Consider the following 24555-nt stretch of genomic DNA (forward strand, 5'->3'; position numbering starts at 1 on the left):
TTTTAGATTATCTTTCACAGATGCTAGTCGTGGTTCACAGGCCATAGGAAGAACCATCAGACCACAGAAGTAGGAGTCAAAATACAGAGAAGTATGTACAGGCAAAACTGTCTAAGTGCTCAAGAGGCACACAGAAGAGTCAACTAAAAATACTAGCTTGTACTCGGTAGTACTGTGAGAGGTGGATTCTCAGCCAGAAGGATGGTGGCAACATAACAGTAACACTGTTACGTTATCACTGTCTGACTTTAGATTGTCACTGCATAATCACTGCCACATGTCTGTGTGCTTCAAAACAAAGTTATAGATAACCTGAACCTGTTTGCCAAGTCAGACAAATGGTGGCTAATTCAACTCAATGTAGGCAGAATGTTCTTTCTGCAGAGCAATACCTCCGGTGCAGAGTTGCTTGCCTTGCTTTCTTCCACTGGACTCGAGACAGCTGCCCTTTTTGACATCTACTTCCAAAGTTCATCCTCCACAGGCTTACTGTTGAGATGGGATTTTTAAGGTTGCTTTCTAACAATATCATTGTGAACCTACGTGACTTGATGTTATTCAGAAACTTCAGATGCCTCTGGACAGGCCAAAGATATATCTGAGCCACCTTGTCCATAATGTAAAATCAGCTGTTACAATGGCAAACTAACTCAAGATTGATAAATGAACCACTTTTTCTGAACAGTGAGTGTAGAAAGCTTCACTGTGCACAGAAATTAAATATGCAACTTTAAAACCTTTTGGAGTTGTAATATTAGTTTATACTAGTCATGCTAATGACATAGTCTAAGATGCCATTGCTGATTGTTACTTTTATCCTTCTACCAGCTGACAGTCAGAAGAACATTGCTCGAGAGGGATCTGACAGTGACATCACATTCAACCTAAAAATTTGTCTCAAAAGTGGGGGTTTTAATATATTGTCAGCTGAAATAAACTGGCGTTCCTCAGTCTTCACTGATATTAATAAAGCCAGATCAATTTGCAGCTGCTTAGCACCTGGCCCAAAGATTTTCATTTTTTAATCAGAAAGAATGCCCTGTTTATCCAGGGATCTCACCGTGGGACAGCAATGCCTCCCACAGATGTGTTTGCTCAGATTTCTGTCAGGAGTCTTGGTCCCAGCTATTTTATTTGCATAACAATCATCATACAGTCACATACCTCCTATAGCAGGAACCAGCAAACAAGTGGAGGAGGAGAGCCAAGTTGGTTTGTTAAGCTGTATCATATAATATATTGATTTAAAGATACATTTTTGCTTGCATTCAGTTTATTGGTTTAACAGTTTCTAGTCTAGCCTCATTCTGTTTTAATTTAAATCATCAAGGCTTTACGCATGGGAGCAAGCAAAGGGCAGTCTGAAGGTTTTAGCAGCTCTGGGACCAAAAGGAATGTGACTGTAAAACGCACTGTTCTTCTTCTACTTGTCTATCACTTGCCTATTTTTATTTTAGAAGGAAAAGGAAACCTCAACAGATGAAAGATTGGGAGCTTTCAGATTTATTAGCACACTAAACAGAAAAAGAAGGAGATTTTAATAGGGTTTTTATTTGCTTTTGTTGTCTTGTTTGGTTTCCTCTGATGAGCTGATGGTAAGTGAATGTAAAGAGCACCATTGTTTAACACTGGCCTTCCCCTAAAATAGCTTTATGAGAATAACAAATTTGTTATGTGAAACTAGAGAAGAACAGGAGTGTTTAACCAAAAGGAAGAACTAATTGTTACTCTGAAAGTCTGTGAATGGACATACCATTCTATACTGCTGATAACTCTGTTTGTTAGCACTGAAGTTTGAGTTTAGGAAGGCATGATGAAAATGTGCCTTCCTCTCCCCCAGGATAGCCCACCTCACTGAAAAAAATACCAGGGAGTTTATCTGATACACTACTTGAGGACAAGAATAAGCAGAGAATATTTATTATCCTTAACCTGCCAATGCCTTTTGGTGACCTAAATTCTGAGTGCTGTGGGGCTAATGAGTGAGAAGGAGATGTTCACTGGCCAGGGAGAAAGAGACTGGGGAACAGGAAATTTGCTGAATATATGAATTTATGGTGGGCTCTGCATTTTTGCATGTTTAAATGTGAAGTGCAAGCAGCAAAATCGGGATTTCTGAATCTCAGCCTAAATGACTGTGAAAATCTTCAAGAGTTCTTACAAGAGAGTCTATACCTGGAATATTAATATTGTAATTTCTTTGGTGAAGATATACTAGTGACAACAAACATTGGTCAGTACATACTGCAATTTTGATAAGCTGAAACACCAGGATGAGTAATGCTGCTGTAAGAGTTACATGATCTGTTCTCCTCCTGAAAATATTGAGGCCACATTTTTTATTTATCTGCTTGCCTAACTTTGATAGTTTGGTGCTTTGCTTTAGAGAAGCAAGCTAGTGTACTGCAGATATCATGTTATAGAATGGGATTTTATGGAAATGGATGTGCAACAGCAAAATTCTTTTACTTCTGAGTGTGCCTGGTCTTCTTCACCAAAATGTAATAAAAATGCAATTATCAGCATGCACCAAGAAGCCAAAGGGAATCCATAGAATGAATGTTGCGTTTCCTTACTGTTTTTCCAAAGACTGTTTTTTTGCAGGTAACAGACGAGTACATTTGTCTTAATGACTGCACCTGCATAAAGTCATTCTTTGCTATTCTTTGCCACTCTGTGTAATTATAGCAGTTGGTACATTTAGTCCAGACTGCAAATGAATATATTCACAGCAGAAAAAGCAGCCTGTATTTGTCAAACAGCTGGAAGGGAGGGACACGAGGAAAAGACTTGTTAAATAAAAAGAATTGTAAGGATATTTCTTGTCTCTTTAGCAAAAAATAAAAGCAGAAAAACTAATTTCCTAGCACTCATAAAGATATATGTCATATATAGAATATAAAGCTTAATTGAATAATTTGAAGGAGAATATATAACAAAATATATCTGATACGTATGTGTAGTTCTCTATAGTAACATTACAAACTCTCTCAAAGTATAACAGAATTTGGATCCAGTGTTAGTCTCAAGTAAAATGATTTGGATAGGTAGTAAGAAGACTCATATAAACAAGATATATATGTAAACAGACTGTTTCTTAAATAGGCAGCTAAGAGTATTCTTATGTGTTCCAGGGTATTTGTCAGGCTTATACTGCATCCATTTTTGTAAGCCTAACAATATGTAAATGTAGGCATTAAGTTATCTCCTTCTCAGATAGACATATGCAAAAGAAACAAAACACTCTTTGGGATGTGCATGCAGGGCAGAACAATAGCAGGTCGGCTAGTCCAGCCCTTGCTGACTTTTAAACATCCACTTCAGCAACACACTTGGAGACTAAAAAAGGTCTCTCTTCTTTCTACCTTTCACAAAGCCATAATCTACCGAGACACTTGGCCATGAGAAGGTTTAGATGCATAGCTGTGCTTTAATCCCCCTTACCTACAGGAATGGTCATTCCATGGATTTTGTCTGCCCAACCAGCATAATACCTCAGGGTTTTTATGACGCCTTGAAGATCAACATAGAAAGCTTGCAGGAAAGGTTTGCCACTGTTCAGTGATTCCATAGTCTAGGGGACAGGAAAAAGTTAAGAAATATAAGCATAGTAGCATTTTTAGACTATTGTACTATTGTTAAGACGGTATTTACTGTCTTAACAGCTCTTCAGTCATGACAAAGATTTTAATGAAGATCGATCAGTTATGCCTTGGCATAGTCTTGTCCCAGAAGGTTCAGAACAACTATCTGATCCCCTTTGTTACTTCTTTTTGCAAATGTGAACTAAAAGCATTTTCCTTTCTAAAAAAGCCTGTTTCCTTCTGGAGTATTCTGGAATGATTGATTTTAAGAACGTGTATGTGCGTGTGTGTTTATGTGTGTCTGTCTTGTGGGTTTGTGTGTATATCCACATGCATGTACATGTGTCTGTGTGTATTTTGGACCTAATAGCCACTGTGTTTGGTCCAGATATATAAATGCTAAATTGCTTTAATCAGGTGCCAAGATAAAAATGCCTGTCAAACTAGGTTCTGTTATGGTAACGATAACAGCTGAGAAGGGGCTCCTTGTAACCCCATATTAATGATCTGAATCCATAAAGAGAAGAATGGACATATCCCTCTTTATATAATTGATGTGAATATAAAAATTTCTCTATATGGCTGCCAAGACTCCTGCTGAGGTCTGAGATATCTATACTGTACAGCCAGTTTATTTATTGCCATCGAATAAACAAACTCTCCTCTAGGGAAGCTCATAAATTAACAAGCTAATGTCCTTATTTTTAAGTTAATATTCCTATTTTTAAAAGTATCTTATAAGCTATCCTCTTAGGGATTCCTAAGATCATTTAGCAAAAAGAATCCAATAAAATATCCTAAGATGTTGAGTAGCTTTAAGCCATTCTCTATCGCTGTCTAATAGAAACTGTTTAGAACAGGCAAAGTACGCCCATGTGTAACACACCAACCATCAAACGAGTTTCTATAGAGAAGAATAGAGGCCTAATTCTGCACTGACTTATATCCCCAAGAGCAATTAATGGCATTGCCTGCAGAGCAATTCAGTAAAGAACTTGGCTCTAGAAATAAAAATCAAATGACAGGCAGAGTTAAGTTGATTTGCTGTGCACTTCCTTCTCCCTGTGGTGATTTTACAGCGTACACTGGTGGTAAGATGATTTAAGTGTTGACAAAGCGGGAATTAAGATGTTCACCAGCTTAGTTCAAAGCACTTGACATGTGGAAAACAACATTAACAACGCCACCGTTCAGATGGCTTCATCCGTGAGCGGAACAGCGCAGTATCCAGAACTCATGTTACCAGTTGAGTGTCAGTAAGCATTTCACCTGCCATTTCATTAATATCAAATCACTTCACTCCGTCTTCCAGTTTTTGTTTTAGGAAACTGCAAGTGCTCATCACAGGCCTAAATGTGGGTGCACACCCAGTTATTTGTCTGATGTCCAATTTAAAGCTCATTTGAGTCAACTGGGAGACTTTTGTTGACTTTATAAGCTTTGGATCAGGTCTTAAGTACATGGTCAGCATCTTAGCCATCGAGCTGAGTGTAGATTCCAAATATAATTCATATTACATTTATGAACTAATTTGCTTAAAGAATGTAAAACTGACAGGTGATCTGACTGTTGGTTTTCAGGTGCCACTTACAGCAAGAATTGCCCTGTCTCTTTCGACCAAGTCTGCTAGCTTATCCAAAAGATGGCCTCTTTCCGATGCGTCCATTCTCCTCCAAACTGAACCCAGAGAAAAAGCAAGGCGAGCTGCTCTCACTGCTTTGTCCGTATCAACCTGTCAAGAAGGAGGAAAAAAACCAAAGGCTTTGAGGTAAAAACATTACCAAGCTTATGAAATTTGCAGCTGTATACCTTAGTCACATGATGGGTTTTGGAGCTGTGATGCACAAAACTGTCCAACAGTAGTGTGGTGGACCTGTTGTTTTGATCTATATATTATACATTTCTACTCGTTCACAGGGTGCATTACCTTGTCAGCTTCCTGGATCTCACAGATCTGCTCTCCAGTTGCTGGATTATATACTGGGAATAATCTCCCACTTTCAGAATTTTGCCACTCATTGTTGATGAAAATCTAGAAAAGGAAAAAGAATCATCAGTCCTGTAGCATGAACAAATAGTAATGTAGCTATTAGTGGTTACTGACAATAAAAAGTAACGACAAACTCCTGGGAGAGGCTGCAGACTCTAAGACAAAAGAGTTGAAACTTACTTATGGCTGTAAAACTTACTGTTTTCAAGAGTTCAGACTAAGGGTCAGCCCCTGATATCTTTGTGTATTCTGTGGCAGTGTCACTGTAGATGCAATATCAAACTAAATAACTTGGTTGACATTCAAATTTGCTTCAAAAACTGCAATGAATAAACTGTAAAAAGAAATACCTGTATCCAAGAAAAAGCCTCGAAACCACTGGAGTCAAGAGATGGATTTAGAGCAATCATTCAATTCAGTAAATAAACATTTGGTCACTGATACAATCCAGTCAAGGCTGAATAATCTCAAACATCACAGTTTGTCAATACACAGTCAGTAGATTCTGGCTACAGTGATGGCTTGCAGCACAGAATTAACTTGCTTATCTGGTTCAAACAATAGAAATTGTTACATTCTTTTAGTGTTCACATGGGTTTTTTTCACATCAATTGTCATGGGCAAACCAAATCTGAATTTTAATGGTGCTGACAACAACTGTTTTGAGAGGTAATGACAAATGAGTTCATTTAAAGTAGATCTTTTACTGGTACTGGTTTGTAACACATACATACCAGTTATTTTCTACTAAATACCTTTCAAGAACAGTATGCAATTATTTATTAGCAAATATGAAAGAAGTCACTCTAGGAAAATGACCCTCCCTGTCCTTGAAATCTTTCTGAAAAAAAAAAAGTGTTCAAAAAGTCCAGGCACCATATGGGTTCCTTGGAGTTCATTGCATTCCATGAAATACAGCTTTAAATATGTAAGGGGAGGTTTTGACTTCATCAAAATCATTGGCAATTTTACCACTGACTTCATTGGAGGCAGGAGTTCACCCCAAGATAGAAGGAATATGTGCCACCTTTCTCTTTTTTTGCACGAGGGTTTGCATTGGGTTTATAGGGACCTTTCTCTGGTTGAAGCCAAGCCCCATACCCCATACAGATCCTACGACTGTGGATGAATAGAAAGCTGATGGATGGACCCTTTGAAAGATTTAAGAGTCTCAGGTCAAATTAGAGACTCTCAGATGGTAGAAGGCGACCTGTCTTTTTGGATCATGCCAATAGAACAAGAGTGAATGATACATTAAACACCGGTCCAGTTTCCTTACAGAGCCACCAGAGACACTGGGACAAATGTCTGTCCCACTGCTGAGGCAGACACAACGTCGCAACTTATCCAGAGCAGTACTGTGCTACCTCATTAGTCTTGCACTTTCTGCAGTCTTCCTGCTGCAAGAAAGAAGGTGTTACCATTGTACTGGTACATGGCTTGGTTCAGCCAGATGAGCTCAAGGAGATGGTGGAAGGTAGTTCATATGTAAGGACTTTGCTTAAATGGTTTCAGGTTGTTGGTTTCTTTTTTTTGGTTGTTTTCTTTATAGCAAAGTTGCATGTGGCAAAACCCAGACAGAAGGAAAAAAAATCACATTATTTCACGTGAAAATAAATGAAATGTAATACTTGTCTTCTAGTCAAAGACTAGACTATGTTATCATATAGATCAGCTGGGGATATTTTAGGCTTGGAATAGTACAATGAGAATAACAGCACCAGCCTGCCAACTAAATGGCTTAAAACTTGCTTGAACTTGTTTACAACTTGTCTGATGGCAAAAACGTGCATCGGCATCAAAATGCTGAGAGTTTAAGGAAAGAGGCTTACCAAAGCATTAACACATCTGTAAGGAAGAAAGGAAACAAGTAGAGAGCTAATCATAAATTGATGAGAAGAAACCTAGCTGGAAAAAAATCCCAACACTATCCTAGCAAATAAAGCAGTCATGAGAAAATAGAGTCAGAAAGCTCAAGATGAACAGTTGTAACACCAAAAAGAGTTCATAAAAGAACATGGTAAGGACACTAGTGTGCCTGTGCATATTATAGAAAGTGCACACTCATATTTGCACATGAAGGCAAAGATGTGTCTGTAGTTTTCTACTACGAGACATGAGCTTGCTCAAACTATTCTCCAAGCCAAGGGGAAGCCATGTAGCTGTGTTCTTCTGAGCAGGTCTTATTATGTCAGGCTGAGTGCCACACTGACTGTAGTGACAGAGCTTCTGGTTCAGAGTAGGCTCATGTCTGGCCAGCTGAGGACATGGGCACAAGGAACCTGTGCCTGCCTGGAAAATGCCCTGGCAATATAAACTTTGCAGAGAAACCAACAACTATATATGCTTTTGCTGTTATGGGTGTTTCTGTTGTTTCCTCATCTTCCCTGTGCTTCTAGCCTCAGACACTTTGCTGTGTCCCCCTCCATCCATCTCAGAGTCTCTCTTTATTTCCTCCCCTTTTTTGCTTTGGTTTTCAGAGGTAGTGTCGTGGTTTGGCCCAGCTAGCACAGTAGCACCACGACAGTCTCTCACTCGGTGCCCTCATTCACCCCCACCCTCGTTAGGATGGCGGAGGCCCCAGCTAAATGGGAGTAAAAAGATAAGCAAGATTGTTGTGGATTAAGACAAGGGCAGGGAGAGCTCGCTGCCAATTACGGTTCCAGGCAAAACAGACTCCAGTACTCGGAGAGGAAAGTAGGAAAGTTTCTTCTACAAGAAACAGAACAGAATAAAAGCAAAAAGGGAGAAAAAGAAGGGGTAGAGAAGAAGGAAGAAGATGGAGGAAGATGGAGGAAGAAACTTCCTCTTCTGGCTTCTTCTTAAAAAGTGATCGTGGAGGTGTCTAATTGGCTCAGCCCCAGCAGTGGGTCTGGCTCAGAGCTGGGGAGTGTTGCGAGCAACTTCTTACAGGAGCCATCTTTACAGCCCCTTCCCCCTTACCAGAAAAGGCTGTTGTGTCAAACCATGACAGGTAGATAAACCCAGGACCTACTGCATTATTATCCATTTGTCCATGTATCTTGAACCTGTTCATGTCCTTGGGACTGTAAGCTCCTCATACCATGGGTAGTGTCTTCCTGCTCAGTGATTACACTGTTTTGCAAACTGAAGCATTCGTCACCATTTGGAGCTAACTCAGTCAAAAAAGAAGACAATAAATGAATCACCAGTATGATCTCTAGTGACTAACAGTATAAGCCAAAATCCTCTGGTCTATCATTGCCACTTCTTAGACTATGAGTGAAACAATGTCTGAAACCTATGACTTGTGAAGAAGACATATTTTACTGTCATCCTTTCCATTGAGTTCAGTGGAGTTAACTCCACGCCCAGAGTGTGGGGGTGCACTGAGGAGGGAGGGGAAGGAAGAAAAGCTTGCAGCCTCAGAAGCAGATGTCCAAAGGAGATGTAAGGATGTTTGTGTAAGGTAACAGGATGTACATAAACACATAGGTTCCTTGTGGGATCTGTCTTGAAAGAATAAAGGAGTTAGGGTTGAGAACAAGAACCCAAGAGGTGGTAGCAACTGCATTTCAGTACTCTTCCCTTATAGAAGTGGTCTGTTATTTTTTAACAAGTTTTTCAAAGGTTACCTACATTCTGCTGGGATGAACACCTATCATCAGGTTTGCTAGTATATGGGACACATGCTTCTTAAAGTGCATTTGACTATGTGAATAAGAAACACTGCCTTGGAATTACAAGAGTGTTGCAGTTCTGGTTGGCTGGAACCATGAGGTGTATTATTTACTGAATGCGTCATTTATCTCACAGATTTAGCAAAACAACAGTAACAGCAAAGATTTCAGATAGGACATGGGAAGGATCTATTTGGCATGAAGTTAGAGTTGAAGGCAAGAGAAATTGCTACTGTTAATGGTTAATGTTAGTTTCTTCCTGTTCCACTTTCTATAAACAAGGTATTGCCTATACAAGCTCATTACTGTAAACTGAGCACGTTTAAATTGGCAGTAAAATCAGAGTATTTACTCTAGTGCACAAATAAAGTACCTAGTCCCATGTTTTGGAACAGTTTCAAGTCTTGAAATCCAGCAGCTGGCGGCTTTACAAGCAAAACCTTACACTTAAATAATTCACTTTTGAAAGTTTTAGGTGTTCTGTGTCAGGTAGTACCATTCAGCAGATATTCCTACCACCAAGACACAGATTCTTTTGCAATAAATTTGCATTCACAGGGGCTTTTATAACTCTTCCAGCACTATTGACTCCAATGGCTGTTGATTAAACGTATATATCCTGTACATTTAATCTGACTTTCATTATGGCCACTTCGTAAAAATGCCATGAAATGGACAAGCGATGACACATTGCAAGAACAAGGAATCCCTGCAAAGCCTCAAAATGGGTTTTTTTCTGCCTTATTTATAGTGACCATGGTAAAGGCTAACTGTAAATCAGGGAAAATATTTGACAGCAAATGTTCCTATCTATGGATTATATATAACCCATCCTAAACACCAGATGAAAAAGAGGTAACCCTAGAAAAAAGAAGGGCTTGCTTCCATGTAAATCATGCTACAAATTGGACAACACCCAGTGAGTTCATTGTTCAGCCTCAATTGTGAAGGCTGTTCACATTTACTATTCCCCTGGAATCAATGTTAATTAAGGCTGACTGGAGCTATAAATCAGCCTTTGGTTTTTACAATTTAATTCAGCATTAAGCATATATATGTAAATAAAAGGTAACTGATTAACCACTTGAGTATTCCAGGAGTTACTGAGGTAATTTGGTTTTGTTTGAGTCCTAGTGTTACCTCATGTCATTTGTAGTAAGAAAAAGGAAAAGTATAGAGGTATAGAGTATGTCATGTATTTGCTATGCGGTATTGTAAGCTAAATAATCTGGCTTGCTGGGTGCTATCAACCAAACTGTGCCAAAATGGAAAGGGAAGAAGGGACCACTTGAAAAAATTTAGAACACATAAACAATTTTGGAACACACAAACATTTCATTTGCCATCTACCCTCAGCAGAGCCAAAACTGCGCTAATGTCAGAGGAGGAAGAGAAATGGCAAACCTTCCTGGCTCACGTAGGTGTCCCTGTCAGGATAGGGCCAAGAACAAACCCAACTTGCAAAACAGACAATGCTTCTCATAAGTGAGGACTCTGGCAGTAGCCTACAACAGTCTAAGGAGGAAACAAAATGCTGTTTGTTGACCAGCAGTGCTGCCTAAGGCAGGACACAGAGCAGGGCGGCAGCAGAGGGAGCAAGGGGGTGTGCAAGTGTGTGGGATAGGGAGATTTCAAACAGGCATTACAGCAAACAGGTGAGGTTGGAAGGTCCTTGTGAACATGCCCCTGGAGCACCATCATTCTCAGGACATCTCATCATAAAGGTCTCCTGATAATTTCTGTTCCTTTCCAAATGAAAGATGGCATTTTCCTAAAAGAACCAGCACATCCCTCCTGGTACTGACAATAACCTCTTCCTCACGCACACGTGTTCTCATAGGCCTTTGATAGAACTTTGCAAGATAATGGCCCCAGCACATATTTGCTGGGTTCATATTCTGCCTGTGGTTAACTCCATATAGAAACTGTTGAGGGAGTTCCATAAGACTAATCAAGGAAGCAATCAGACTCATCCTACAGGCCATACATTTGGAACCTTTGAGATACTGTGTCATCCAAAAAAAGCATACAAAGGAAAATTCAAAGCGATCATGTAAAAATGCAAGTTACTTTGAGATTCTACCGACACACAGTTGGAAGGAAACAATACATTGCATTTTGTATAAGACTTGCAATTGAAAAGCATTATGCACTGAGTTCAAATGCATTTTTGGATGCTCATCAGTTTTGAAATCAAGCCAAGAATTAATGTTTTTGGTGTAAAGCAAAGCAAATTGAGCTTTGCAAATAAATGACAATATCATGTTTAAGTAGCCATCTGTCCCAGTTGGTTTACTAATAATTACCAACTTAATGTTCATTTCAAACCATGCAGGTAATTGGAGTAACAGGCATTCAAAGAGAAAAGGAGGTGTGTAAAACCAGTCTGAACAATCTAATCTGCAATGCAGTAGCAGCAAAATTTAGAGCAGGGAGAAAATGGACAGGATTTTGTGTTTTCATTGCGATGTTGTGTCTTTCATCACAAAAGACAACCATCTCTGTGCAGATCTGTGCATAAATATAAGTAATTATAATGCAGTATAGTACTAATACCTTGTTTACAGCTGTTAGTTGGATGAGATTTGGTTTTGTGTGGATTCCCTCTGATGTTCACCCAGGAGCTAGCCCTGGATTTGGAAAATTGAACTGATTTTTAAATTCACTGGGGATTTCTCCATGCTCACCATCTCTCTTGTTTGTATTATCCTCCCTTAGAAAAATAGTAATTTGGGCTCCTTTAATTCTTGAGAGTAATCAACACAGGTGGCAACAATGTAACGTTTCATTTCCTTTCTTGAAAGTGTTCTCAAATGATGTGTGAGTGAAATGATGATCTACATTCTTAATTCCATATTGCTTCATGATGATGTCATCAGACATTTTCTTCAAGTTCCCCAGCTGTACAAGTAAAGAACTTCAGCCAGTGGACAGACAGTGGCCTAACATTCAGCTCTTTGGAGGTGGAATTCTTTTCCCATGAACTTAATAAACAATGTTTTTGTACTGTTGCAGCTCCAGAAATGTTTTTTGGTACAGGAAGAGGATTTTAACATCCAAATAATAATGGCTTCCCACAGGAGATATGGTTCTGGATGAATGGAGGAAGGAATGGGAATTTCCTAACTCAATTGATTTAGTAGCTGGTTATAGCTTCACTCCATCAAAGATCTTTTTTTCATATGTGACTTTCTCCTTAGAGAGCCTCTGGCGTTAAATCTGCAAGTATGGGGGAGGGGGCATCAGATGCCAAAGTGCTTTATAAAAGAACCACAGCTGTTCAGACCTCAGCATCTTCTCATAGCTGCAGGCATTAAGAAATACAGAATGGCAGTTTTTTTGGGGGGAGTGGGGGGGCATACAACAATTTCAGAGGCACGCAGAAAATCCAGCAGCAGCATTTCCCTTGGTAAATACTGCATAACATCACAGATACCGGGCACCTGTGCCTCAGTCTGCTCAGGAAATTTCATATCCTTTCCCATCTCAGCAACTTAATTTCCTCTCCTTTGGAAACATTTCAAGAGTCCTAACGATTAGTACAATTGTAAGGGAATGATGTAGAAGGGATTGCCAATCAGAGGTGCAGCTTGTTTGTTTTCTCAAGCTTTGTTTTCCTTCACTTTTATGGCTGTCTTGATACAACAAATCTCTCACATTCTAGCCAGAGCGTGCTGTGGGACACTCCTGGGAGTGACTGGAAACCCACACAGCTGGCTACAGAATCAACAAAAACCTGATTTATAAGTAGTCACTAGGAAAGCTAAAGCCAACCTCAGCACACTGATAGCTGACTGGCCAGCAATTGATCAGCAGTGCTGTTTTCATTTTTAAGAAGGAGATTGGCAGGGGGGCTCATCATCTAGTGATGATCTTTCAAAGTCCCTTCCAACCCTTAAGATTCTGTGATTCTGTGATTGTTCAGGTGAAGAGTGGGAGTCACTGGTCCTTGCTTGCAGTTCACAAATGATGAGTTATGGGGCACAGCCTTTGAAGCCAGCCTCCCCAAACATTCTCAGTGCAGAGCCCTGCTTCCCACACCAGTCCACGAACAAGCCTCTCGTTGGGCAATGCCAATGACCACATCTCTTTCAAACCCCATATCTACATATATCAAGGTAGGCTGGCTGGCCTGAGCATGTAAACAGAAATGGTTACCATGTCCCTCATTACAGTTACCTCAGAGCAATGTTAGTCATGCAGAAGTTATCCAGATTGTGGTTCCTGTAATCAGATGCCTTTCAACTGTGAAGGAATTAAATTGTTTTGAGAAAGGTAACTGTGAACTGTGTGAGCAACACTGAACTTTGCACTAAATTTACTCCTGGCAAACAAGCTCCTGTGGACATCATTGGTTTTCAGCCACTAGAGGTCCAGTCCCACTCACTGTAAAATAAAAGGAAAAATCCAGCTGGTTTCAGTGGGAGCTGCATCAGGCCCCAGCTGATGAAAGGGAAGCAATGGCAACAGTCTCCAGCAGGATGTTTGTACTGCAAGACAAAGCTGCTTCACTGGAAACTTGACACCTGCTCTAGAGCCTGTGAGGTCTGTGAGGGCCAAACAAAATCAGAACATGTAGATTTTTATCTCTGTCCTTTGGTTGCTGCATCTTCCTAGCTCCTACCCTTGCCTTACCTCACACTCTCCCTGCCACTGTCTTCCAAAAAAAATCACCCCAAACCAACAAACAAACCAAAAATATTTGAAAAGGAAGAAGAGCTCTTTTCTAAAGCTCTGTGAGGTTTTTTAAAAACTCAATTGAACCTCGGAGCCAGAAGAATAATGTCACAGCTTTTAGATATGGTCTACCATAAATTAGGAGTTCCTTCATAAACTCAATCTTGAAATTTCACTCAAGAAATCTAGAGTTCAAACTTCAGATTAACTAAAATCTTTAGACTGGAGAATTTTATACATTTGCAAACACACTACAGCAGGAGGATCAAAAAAGTGAAATCTTAAATAAAATGCAGAAGTGAATGAGGCTGCTCTGGTTTTGAAGTCAGCACAGCCATACACCAAAATCTAGTAGAATTATGTTTATGCAACCTAAGTCTTATGCCAAGGGTACGTCTGGATGAGAAGACCAGAGCGTTCAGCTTCTCTAGATGTAATTTCCAAGTAGCAAAGCCTGAGCCAAGCCTACTGAAATCAGAAAACAGTCCTTGACATCAGCAGACTTTGGATCAGAAGCCAAGTATTTAAAACAGGTGAACATACTAAGGTCTCAGTGACATTTCAGCATGTGTAAATGAAGTCGAGACTTCAGTGTGGCAGACATAAGCTGGAGGAGGAGTCATATATCTAGCACCTAACGCAGAAGCTTGGTCTCTTTCCAGTCACTGTGGGGTGGAAGGAGAGGGAGCAGCAGTCCCTCAGGCCAGTACCTGTCACCTCGGGCTCAGTGCCATCCGCCCCCACAAGGACCGGTCTCTCCAGTGGCTGTTACACTGGCTCACTCACCTGGACACCTTGTGTAGATGCTTAAAGGCAGATACGGTGCATCCCCTGCCGAGCCAGCTCACAGCACAGACGGCTGTGGGGAAACGGGTGTGACTGGGAGGAGAAACTGGGGGGATCCAGGGCCTCTGAGTAGCAAATGGAATCGGAGAAAGGGCTTAAAGCCTCCTGTCAGTCTGCTGTGAAAGTGGAATGTAACGTGATTTTTTTTCTCCCCTATGTCTCAAATCCCTCACACCAAATGTTTGACCTGCCTGTCTTCCTGTCTTAATTAGTCTTCCATCTTTCTGGGAGCTGGGTCTGTTCTTTTGCAAATGGCAGCACATCAGACAGGGGAGACCTGTCATGTTTATTTTCTAAGCTGTAGGGGGCACCCGTTTGAAAAAACTCCCGGCTTATCTAAACGGGTTTGTTTGTATGATTTTGAATTAGGAAGTGTGAGTAATTAGTTAAGAAGATTAAATAAGTCTTAACAACATGCAGTAGCGTGCTTACTTTCCTCCTCCCCCCCCCAAGTATTTCCTGCACAAAACCCAGGCTGCCAAACTGTGATGATACCTTCTTCTATTTTAGTTTCTCACTGTGCCACATGCTGATCTAGCATCCGTTATTTCCATTCAGTCTCATTAAAGGGACTATTTTGCGCTTGGTTGTTCAAGAAAATGAATCTAAAGAGAAGAGACTTCAGATTGTATTGCCTGTTGAACTATACCCACCACAAACATTTTACTTCTTTTGGCAGCCTAATTAAACCTGTGGGAAGAAACTTTACTTACAGCACATAAAGGCTTTCCTCAAAGTCATTTCTACTTTTTTTTTTTTAATCCAGTTAATGAAGAATTCATCTGCTGGTAACAGCACAATCCAGGAGCAATATCACTTTCCCATAGCTCAAGTAATATTTCATGTACTCTTAAGAAATTAAGCTCCTAAGCTTTAATTATCCTTTCACTTGTGGTGCTAATTGCTGGAGAGGAACATTTACTATCTAGCTTAACTGCATCAGAAAACATCGTTCCTGAAGCCATGATACTTCTCATTTCCACTAATAACTAAGAAAAGTCATCACTGAATGATTTGGGTAAGGGTGGTTGTGGTTTTTAGGGAGTACCGTGATTGATGTTGCTTACTGCAACTTAAAACTGAAATAAGGAAAGATTTCTTAAAATCCATTAAATCAGGAGTGGAGAGGATGAAGTATTTGTTTACAGAATCAGTTATTGGGCTGTCACTGTGCTTTAATGAAGTTGTGGCTATTAAGAACTTGATCCTGGAAACGCTTCCACAAGCACTCATTTGAAACGGCGGGAATGAGAGGTTTGTACAAACAAGAGTAGTATTAGTCTGTGTAGTTTGCCTGTGTTTTGCATCATTCGTGCAGTGCAAGCCTTGTGTGCTCATTATGCGTGACATAAAACAGCGTGATCTATTTATTTGTATGTGAAAACCATGTTCTGTCATTTAAAAGAATCTAGCAGATCATCACTTGTAGGTAACTGCCATTTAAAATATTCATCACCAAAGAACAATTTCTTACTTAGAAATGAGCTATGCTGCATAAATAAATACTCCTCCTAGGATTCCAGACACTATAGGCAACATGGAAAAATACAATGGGCAAATTTATTTTGACTTAAAAGCTCTGTCAGAGAAAATTACCTTATAACTACACATGAGAAATTGCTGGAATGTCAACTTCATTTGCAGTGGCCCCTTATGGCCTGATCACCCTCCCTGGCACGATAAATCACTGGCAAGATCCTTACCTTAACACGTTTGATCTCAGCTCAGCAAGACTTGGTTTTGATGTGAAGAACTCCAGATCTGTTAGGTCAAAGACAAATAGCAGAGCCGCTGACCTGCAAAGTGCTAACTCTACATTAGACTCAAGTGAGCAGCCTTAAGCTCCTGGAAAGTTTACCTTCACTTCTACTTTGCATCCTGAATATTTTCAAATATTACTGTTAGCATGTTTTGCTAAAAGAAATCAGTGATATTTTCTTTCATGTCAGTCTGCATGTACAGAATCCACGATAAAGTCAAGCTAACAAATAAGCATTGCAGCATGGGAAGCATTATCTTAGATAAACTGTTAGAATTATCTACGTGTAAGGGCGACATGAAACAAAATTCAATATTTATCAGTTTATTTCATTTACATAAATGGCTTGCACTGGCTCTTTTCTACCTCAGTCGTGCTTGTTAATATAATAAATAATGATATTCACCAGTATGCTCATTAAGGTGACTGACAATGCCTGCATGTACATGTCTGTATAGACAGAAATTCAAACTACTCCTAAAAAAAATTAAACTGTGTTGTGATAGTTACATTCAAAGTCTGAATGTTCACAAAGGTTGGTTTTGTGGCCACTCAGTTTTGCGGCCTTGGTTTGAAACTATATCTTATTGTCCTGGTTAAACAGTCGCTTATCTCTACGATAGTAAGCAGGAGTGTTAGTCTACCAGAAAATTGGATGTTCTTAATGAGCTTTAGGGGAGAATAGCTTTGCATCATCAGCATGCAGTTAAATCACATTAAGTGTCCACTTACAACATAGGGATTACCACTTATGACATCTTTGGTGAAAGCCTTTAAAACAAATTGTTGTGTTTGTTAGAAGAAATTGTGAGATAACAATTCCCAGAAGTCTGATTTATAAACCTTTTTTTGCTCTTCGAGATGCAAAGGAACCCAACACCTCTCCTCAATCAGTGCTGCAATGTAATCTCTCACACTAGAAATTCTTCTCAATAAAAAGTCTTGGGAAATACTATTTATTTATTTGAGAATATTCTCTGGAGAGAAGAAACATTTAGCTAGATTCTCTTTCCTCGGAGTTCAGTTCTGATTTCTCCTCCAGTTCTTTCTGTTAATAAGCGATTGACTTGACATATACAAAACTGGAACAGGTCATTCTACTTTTTATTATTCATAAGGCTGATTGGGGAGAACTAGGCTTAAGCTGTCAAAGTATCCTGCTGTGCTTGGATATCTGACAAATTTACACCCCAAAGTACACTGTGGTGCTAAGACTAAAATTGGATGTCAAGCATTGTTGCAAGAACTGATTACAGCCCCAAGCAAATAAAACACTTAAAGGTACAGCAAAATAGTGCCAATATTTAGTAGAGTTAACATTTTTATATATGACTGGCAAGCTATTCTATATAGACATGTAGGCTTGCTTAAAAAATAAGCTCTTCTGTTTACCTTTAAATAGAAGCAGAGTAATAACCTTGCACGTGTAAATTAAAAATGTGACCCTCAACTTTTGACAACTTGCAGCATTAAAAACATATAGTAAGGCAAACCCAAAACCTAGCTATGCAGAGTTTTCCTTAAAAGAGCAAAGTAGGTTACAAGTCTTGTCAATAAAAAGCCTTCCTTGAAAGCAAGTGTTCATATATGCAATCCTGAGATTTCTTTTTCCATTTCCTTGAAAGTCACATTTCTTTTCCCTGACCTAACCAAATCCCCCTTTTCTCTGCTGGAATCCCTTGTGACAATACCAGATCGTGGGCAAACCTCATTAGTCTCCCTGTTGTTTACAAGATAGGATTTATGCTCAGTGTAGCACAATGACACATGATCACTAAATGGCTAAAATCACCATCAAGACTTTAATCTGAGATATTTTTCACCCAGACTTGGCCAATACTACTGGCATGTAAAGGTATGAAAAACAATATTAATTACAGCGAACAGATGTCTCCCACTGCCCAGCTTTCTGCAAGGACTATACCAATAACTAGCCATTTGTGAAGGTTAATTTCATGCAACCTTTGGCAGTTATCTGGTATAAGGTATGTCGCCAATTCAATCCATTAAGTAATAACTAAATTCTCATGAGACCTAGCTGAAGTCAAATGCTGTTATTCCAGGTTCACTGATTTTAGTCTCCCTGAAGACCATTTAGGCAAACAGCTGGAAGAGCTGACTACAAAGGTTCCCAGTCACAGGGAGCCTCTCAAGGAAAGCAGGTAAAGCTTCTAACCAGGAAATAAGTTATCAAGAATTTGTCCTGTAGCTCTCTCAAGGACAGAAATGAACTCGGACGGAGAATAAGAGCATGAACATATTTGTGTTTCATCTAGAATCCAAACATTAAAAGCAACTATCTTAGCTGGTGGGAGGAAGTGCTGTGCTGCACCAGTTGCTGAGCATGTTCTACACTGGGCTCCTGGATGTGATCTAAATAGCAGGGCCTTCCTTCTCCCGCCACATTGGAGTGCCTTACTAAAACAAAATATTTGAGAAGTGATTAGAAACAATACCAGAGACAACCACCTGGACTGCCAGCACTGTCACTGACTCATGCCAATGCAGATACTCCTCCTGCTAACCAAAAAGTGCACCATCACAAGCTCCAGCTTCATTTAACTCATTACACAGGTCTTCCAGCAAGGCCACTGGCTCCTAGACAGTGCTCAAGAGAATAGAAATGGAGACAACACCTGATAAAGTGACACAGAAAGAGAGCACAGAACACAAGGAAAGGGGTCTTTTAATCTATGTGGTGTGCACATGCACAGGTGAGTGCACAAAAAAGCATGCAATTAATACCATATAGAATTGTAGATGTACATCCACATGTAAACACTGACTCTGAAATTTGTATTTCCATTTCCCAGAATAGAACATACAGAAAAAGAGGTTTTATCTTCTACAAGTCTGGCTGGTTTAGCAAGAGATCCTGCCTCTGACACTGACCTACTGTCTGTTAGTCATGGTTACACTCCCACAAGTTTAAACTCCTCCATCTGTGAAGGAGCCTTGTCACCAGTTTTACAGTGAGACTGAATCAATTAGTGTTTTCTAAAAACTTTGATGGAAGGAGGAGAATATTAACACTTGCAGTTGAGTGATGCTAGCTAAAAATGTCTTTAGTAACAAAAAGATTTTAAAATTGCCATCAGAGGGTTGGACCACCAAGACCAGCTCATGGTCAGCACAGCCAACTCATTTAGTGTTAGCCTGTATCACAATTTCAGATGGACACGTAAAAAAGAAGAGCTTGTTTCTCACCTCTTGGGAAAACAGCATCCCATAGACATCACAAAAGACACGAGAGGCTGTTAAGTAGCTGTGGTAAAGTTTAATAAGGACAAAAAGAGGGAGGCCAACAAAACATCAAGCACTGATGGAAAAGGGGGTGAAGGCTTAGCCAGATATCCTGAAAACACCATACATGTTTCTCAGGCCATTCCAGTACAGGACTGCTGCAACCATACCTCACCGCTGAAGAAACTGGAGAGAGTAAAATATAAACCCCTTGGTTTGGGAAGGCAGGTGATAATTTCTTGGTAGTTTCTAACTACTCACGAATAAACTATTTCTGTTACAGATGAAAAAACCCACATAAGCAAACGTAAAATGCATCTGTTATGGTATCCTGGTAAATACACAGTGGAATCAGGACAGTGCTTTTATGCTTGGATGCAAAGAACAGTTAAAATAAACTCCTAGTATGTTCCAAGCAACAAATGAAGTGGTTCCTTAAAAAAACCCCAAACTTATGTATCCAACTGGCAGTTACATAAATGCCTTCTCAAGCTGACAGTGTAAAGTATTAAAGGCAGTTTAAAACCAATTTCTATTTTAAGGACTTTTTACACTCTCAGAGTGGTAAACAAGAGGTGTCATGTTATAGGAGGTGCTTTAGTGGTTGAGCTGAAAAGACTTCACAGGGTTTTTCAACTAACTAGATCACAGTTCTCATCTAGGTCATCCTATAGTTCAGAAATAAAAGTGCAAGTGCCTATAAACCAGCATTGGAAGTCTAACTGAAAATGCATCACCTGGACTGTATCACGGAGAGCAAAAAGACTAGCATTGTTTGAGCAAAAAGGAATGAGAATTATCAGAGGTGTACCATGATTTCTAGGTGTAAGCTACACAGGGAGGACAAGCCAGGCTGCAGAGAGCAGGGAGTAGCTCTGTGTGCAAGGCTTTGCGTGAACATTTATTGGAAGAGAAACACAACACATAACATAGACCCATGGATATAGAGGTGGTATAGATCATGAGGGATAATACCAAGAGTGAAGTGCTGACTTCTGGATAAGAGCAACTGAAGTGACATTGAAGTGGCACTGAAGTGGAAAAATACCATGAAGGTAGTAAGACTGGTGCAAAAGTAACTGTGATTTAGTTCAGCGAGAGCTGCATTGAGCTAGTGTCTAGAGAATTTAAGAGTTTTCTGTATCCTAATGTAAACAACGTTTGACATAGACCTGTCAAGGACCAAAAATTGTGTATGAACCCCTGAGAAATGGTTAACACATAAATAATTTCAGCTTCATTGCAGGAGAGAAACACATGAAGAAGCCCTACTCTCTGGGATACTAAACTTCAAGAAGTGGATTTTTTTTTTAAAGAGGAAGTAACTTAGAAACTCCCTGCTTGAAGCTAGGAAATTAAAATCCATAGAATCAGCATGAAGGCTTCAGAATGTGAGTGAGTCAAAGAAGATTTGCATTCCCAAAGCTGAAAAAGGGAAGCATAGGCAAGAAAATATACGTGCCTAAGGAGGAAGATACAAGAGAAAATGTAAGCCCGACAAAAAAGGAAAGAAATTAATCTTTTAAAAACTGCAAAACACAAAAATTAAAAATTGCTTCTAAATAGTCTGAAATACCAAAAAGGTAGCACAAATGAAACAGGCAACAGGAACCTTAAGTTAAATAAATAAATGTAGGCTGTGGGAGAGTCAGTGCATTCCAAAAACAATCTGACTATGAAATACGTAGAAGGGAGACTGAAGATATTTCCAGAAGTAGATAATATTTCTGGCCAAAATTCAACGTGTGTTGAAGGGCTAAGGGAAGAAAAGTAGAGTCCCTAGTTTGGACACTAGAAGACAACAGGTAAAATACTTGTTTGGGGAATTGTCTCCACTAATAACTAATAAGCAGCAGCACAGTTGAAAACTAGTTCCTGAAAGAAATGCCAAATGCTAATACATCCCAAATATTCCCTTTTTCAAAAGCTGAGGCAATAGGAATTGCACAAAAGACACTAAGGACATACCTGAGGGAGGTGTGATGATGTAGTAAGTGGTGTTTTTCTCACTGAAGCATGAGAGATCAATGTCACAGCACAGACCTGGAATGACCTTCCAATTGGAGAGATCTATTTCAGATGAAACATAGACCTGAGGTTCTGACCAGCTCCGGTCAGTCAAGGCCAAATTTAAGGCATGCTGAGCTATTCATAAGAGAATAAGATCAGCTTTTATATGACAGTCAAATAATACCTGTATTTTCTGAAGTTGTAAGTAGCTCTATGAAGCCTTCATCTGTGTAAGTGCATGTGTTTGGAATTATGTAGGGAAAGGCACTCACCAAGAGTTCCTCAATCAAAACTGTGGGACTTTGCGTAATTATTGCTAGATGACCAGAGCATGGTAAGAGCCAGCGTCTCCCTGGCAGCTCCCTTCCTATCCAAGTTCAGCCAAGAGCCTGCAGCCTGTTCTTCTGTGCAATGCTTCCTACATATTTCTGACTTTCCAAATGGATTTTTGTAAGTCATTTAAAATTGGGCATACTGGAAATCCACATGGAAATCAGCAAAGTATATGCTTTCTGTAACCACAACACCTGCTGCAGGCCTCGGCACAGCTGTCCTACCAGCATCCCTTCAGATTCTGAGTTCAATTCAAAGTCTTCATTACCTATGAATCCCTCACAGATTAAGGTCTATATACTCTAGTGGTCAGTGTGGTTCCTGTGTTTAACCTCCAGCTGGGGTCAAGGGACATTGGGCTGACCTTAAACATTTTCATTGCGGTCATAGAATTTGATGTGGATGGTTCTCTGCTCTGAAGTATTTTCGCACTTTAGTCCAGCAAAGCTGGAATGTATTATGTTTCAAGTCATAAGGTAAAAATCTAGTTCACTAGGCTCTCTGGGAAAGGAACTGACTTCCAGTGAACAAGAATGAAGTCCTTCTTTTTTCTTTTGTCAGTTGGAGACCATTTCAGCAATGCTATCGCAGCAACACTTTGATGTGGCTTCACATATACTTTTAGTCATGAAGTGCTCCTAAAGCTCAGTTACACTGCATAACGTGAAATCAATGTGCTGCATTCATGTCACAAAGATCGATGCTATGAAAAGCAACAGAAAAGGCTGATCAGGAGAGATATCTTTTTAGGTAAATTCCAAAATATGGAGCTTGTATTTTGGAGAAAAACCAGATAGGTGTATGCAAGAAGAACAGGAATTCATTGCAGTAAGCATAATACTAATGAATGATTGATCTCTTAGATGGTAATAATTTTTTAGACTTCATCTTTATCCACATAATATTTAGTAGTACATCTTCACACAGCTATTTATGCACTTATTTGTGCTTGAGTAGGGATGCCAGCATTTATCTGAGGATTCCTCACTAGAGGACTGCACAAATCTGCAACTTCATGAAGACTTTTCTAAACCTTTACACATCTGTGCTTACAGAGCTTCCTTATAATTCTGTTTTTTGTTTAAATGCATTTTTTTTCTGTCATTTATTTCAGTTGAAGCAAAGTGGATGTTTTGGTTGTTTCAGAGAGTGAGTTCTACTCTTTAAAAAAAAAAAAAGAGCTAAAAAGTTGTCATTTTTTAGTAGTGGAAAGAACTAAACTATTACCATAAAATAAACAGCAAAAATTTACAGTTCAGTCTCAGGAAAGATATCTGCAAAATTGTAAAAAAAAAGAAATGTGACTTTATGCAGGATCCGACTAAGAATTTATTATATGGACCACTGAACTCATCTTTTGTCATTTATCTCTGTAAACCTGTGAGATTTCTTGGAAGATAGTTAGTCAAATGAGGAGTCAAGATGAATCAGGGGATATAATTTATTTAGACTTTAAAAAGGCTTTTGATGATAAAGCCCTTAGCAAGAGGCTATTAAGGAAAGTTAGTAACCATATGGTGAAAGATAAAGTCCTGCCATGGATTAAAAAGTGGTTAAGAGATAAGATAAAAAGACTGGAAATAAATGGATAATTCTCGCTGGAAAGAGGTTAATAGCAAGGTGCCCCTCCATTACTGTGACTAGCAATCGATATCTTGGTTCACCTGCTTGTGCAGATTGTTAACAGTAAGGTACATAGTCTGCAGATTAAAATATTCAGACTAGTAAGAGTACTGAAGAAAATATCACTAGGGCTGGAGTTAAAAGGCATTTGGGCAACTCAAGTGTGGATGAAATTTGCCAAAGGTAGTAAATGCAAAAAAAAGGTTGTTTGAAGGAAAGGTTCAAATAACTCTGAGATGCTGATATGTTCCCAAAGACTTGCAATGGCTGTGGGCAGTTTATTGAAGGCCACTGTTCGTGTGCATAGTCAAGAGGGAAGAGAGATACAGTGGTCTCACTGTGGGGTGCTCATAGCAGCAAAGGGGTTTTATGGCAGTGAATAACTTCAAAATGGCAGAGACCAATGAGGTCTGCAGGGAACAATTTGGCATGGACAAGCTGGGCAAAAATCATAAAAAAATTTTGGACTGTTGGGATTTATCAGAAAATACAGATACATCAAGAGAGAAATTTGATATGGAAATTTACCAAGACTGGTGAACTTCTGTGCAAAAGTCCTTCTGAGGGACAGAATGGAATGGAGAATTAAAGAAGGATTCTTTTTATTAGAAGGAAAGCGCATGTTCAAGACACATTATCCCAACTCAATAGTCCAATAATTAGGGTTGATGCCTAGACAGACATAGATCTTGGATCAAATCCTTGCTCTGACATCATGAGTATTCTTGGAGCAAAGACCTGAATCCTACATTTACTCCATGACTGTCTTGCCCACTGGGTTCTCAAGTTGATATCTCTCAGGCCTCATAAAAATTTACAAGTTAATTATCCAACAGGAGAAAAGGCAAG

The 24555-nt window shown here is 39.5% G+C and overlaps 1 protein-coding gene across 2 annotated transcripts in view; it reads right to left on the reverse strand.

The window, feature by feature from the left end:
• The window catches only part of ALDH1A2 (aldehyde dehydrogenase 1 family member A2), a 57785-nt gene that overhangs the window by 27088 nt on the left and 6142 nt on the right, over positions 1–24555 (reverse strand). For both annotated transcript variants that reach the window (XM_061999865.1, XM_010207676.2), the window contains exons 2-4: positions 5512–5616; positions 5176–5316; positions 3445–3574 (exon numbers count right to left, since the gene is read on the reverse strand). In XM_061999865.1, coding sequence (XP_061855849.1) covers positions 3445–3574; positions 5176–5250 — 205 coding nt within the window. In that variant the 5' untranslated portion in view covers positions 5251–5316; positions 5512–5616. The remainder of the gene's footprint in view (positions 1–3444; positions 3575–5175; positions 5317–5511; positions 5617–24555) is intronic.

This window comes from Colius striatus, chromosome 7 (genome assembly GCF_028858725.1).
Source record: "Colius striatus isolate bColStr4 chromosome 7, bColStr4.1.hap1, whole genome shotgun sequence".
Lineage (NCBI taxonomy): Eukaryota > Metazoa > Chordata > Aves > Coliiformes > Coliidae > Colius > Colius striatus.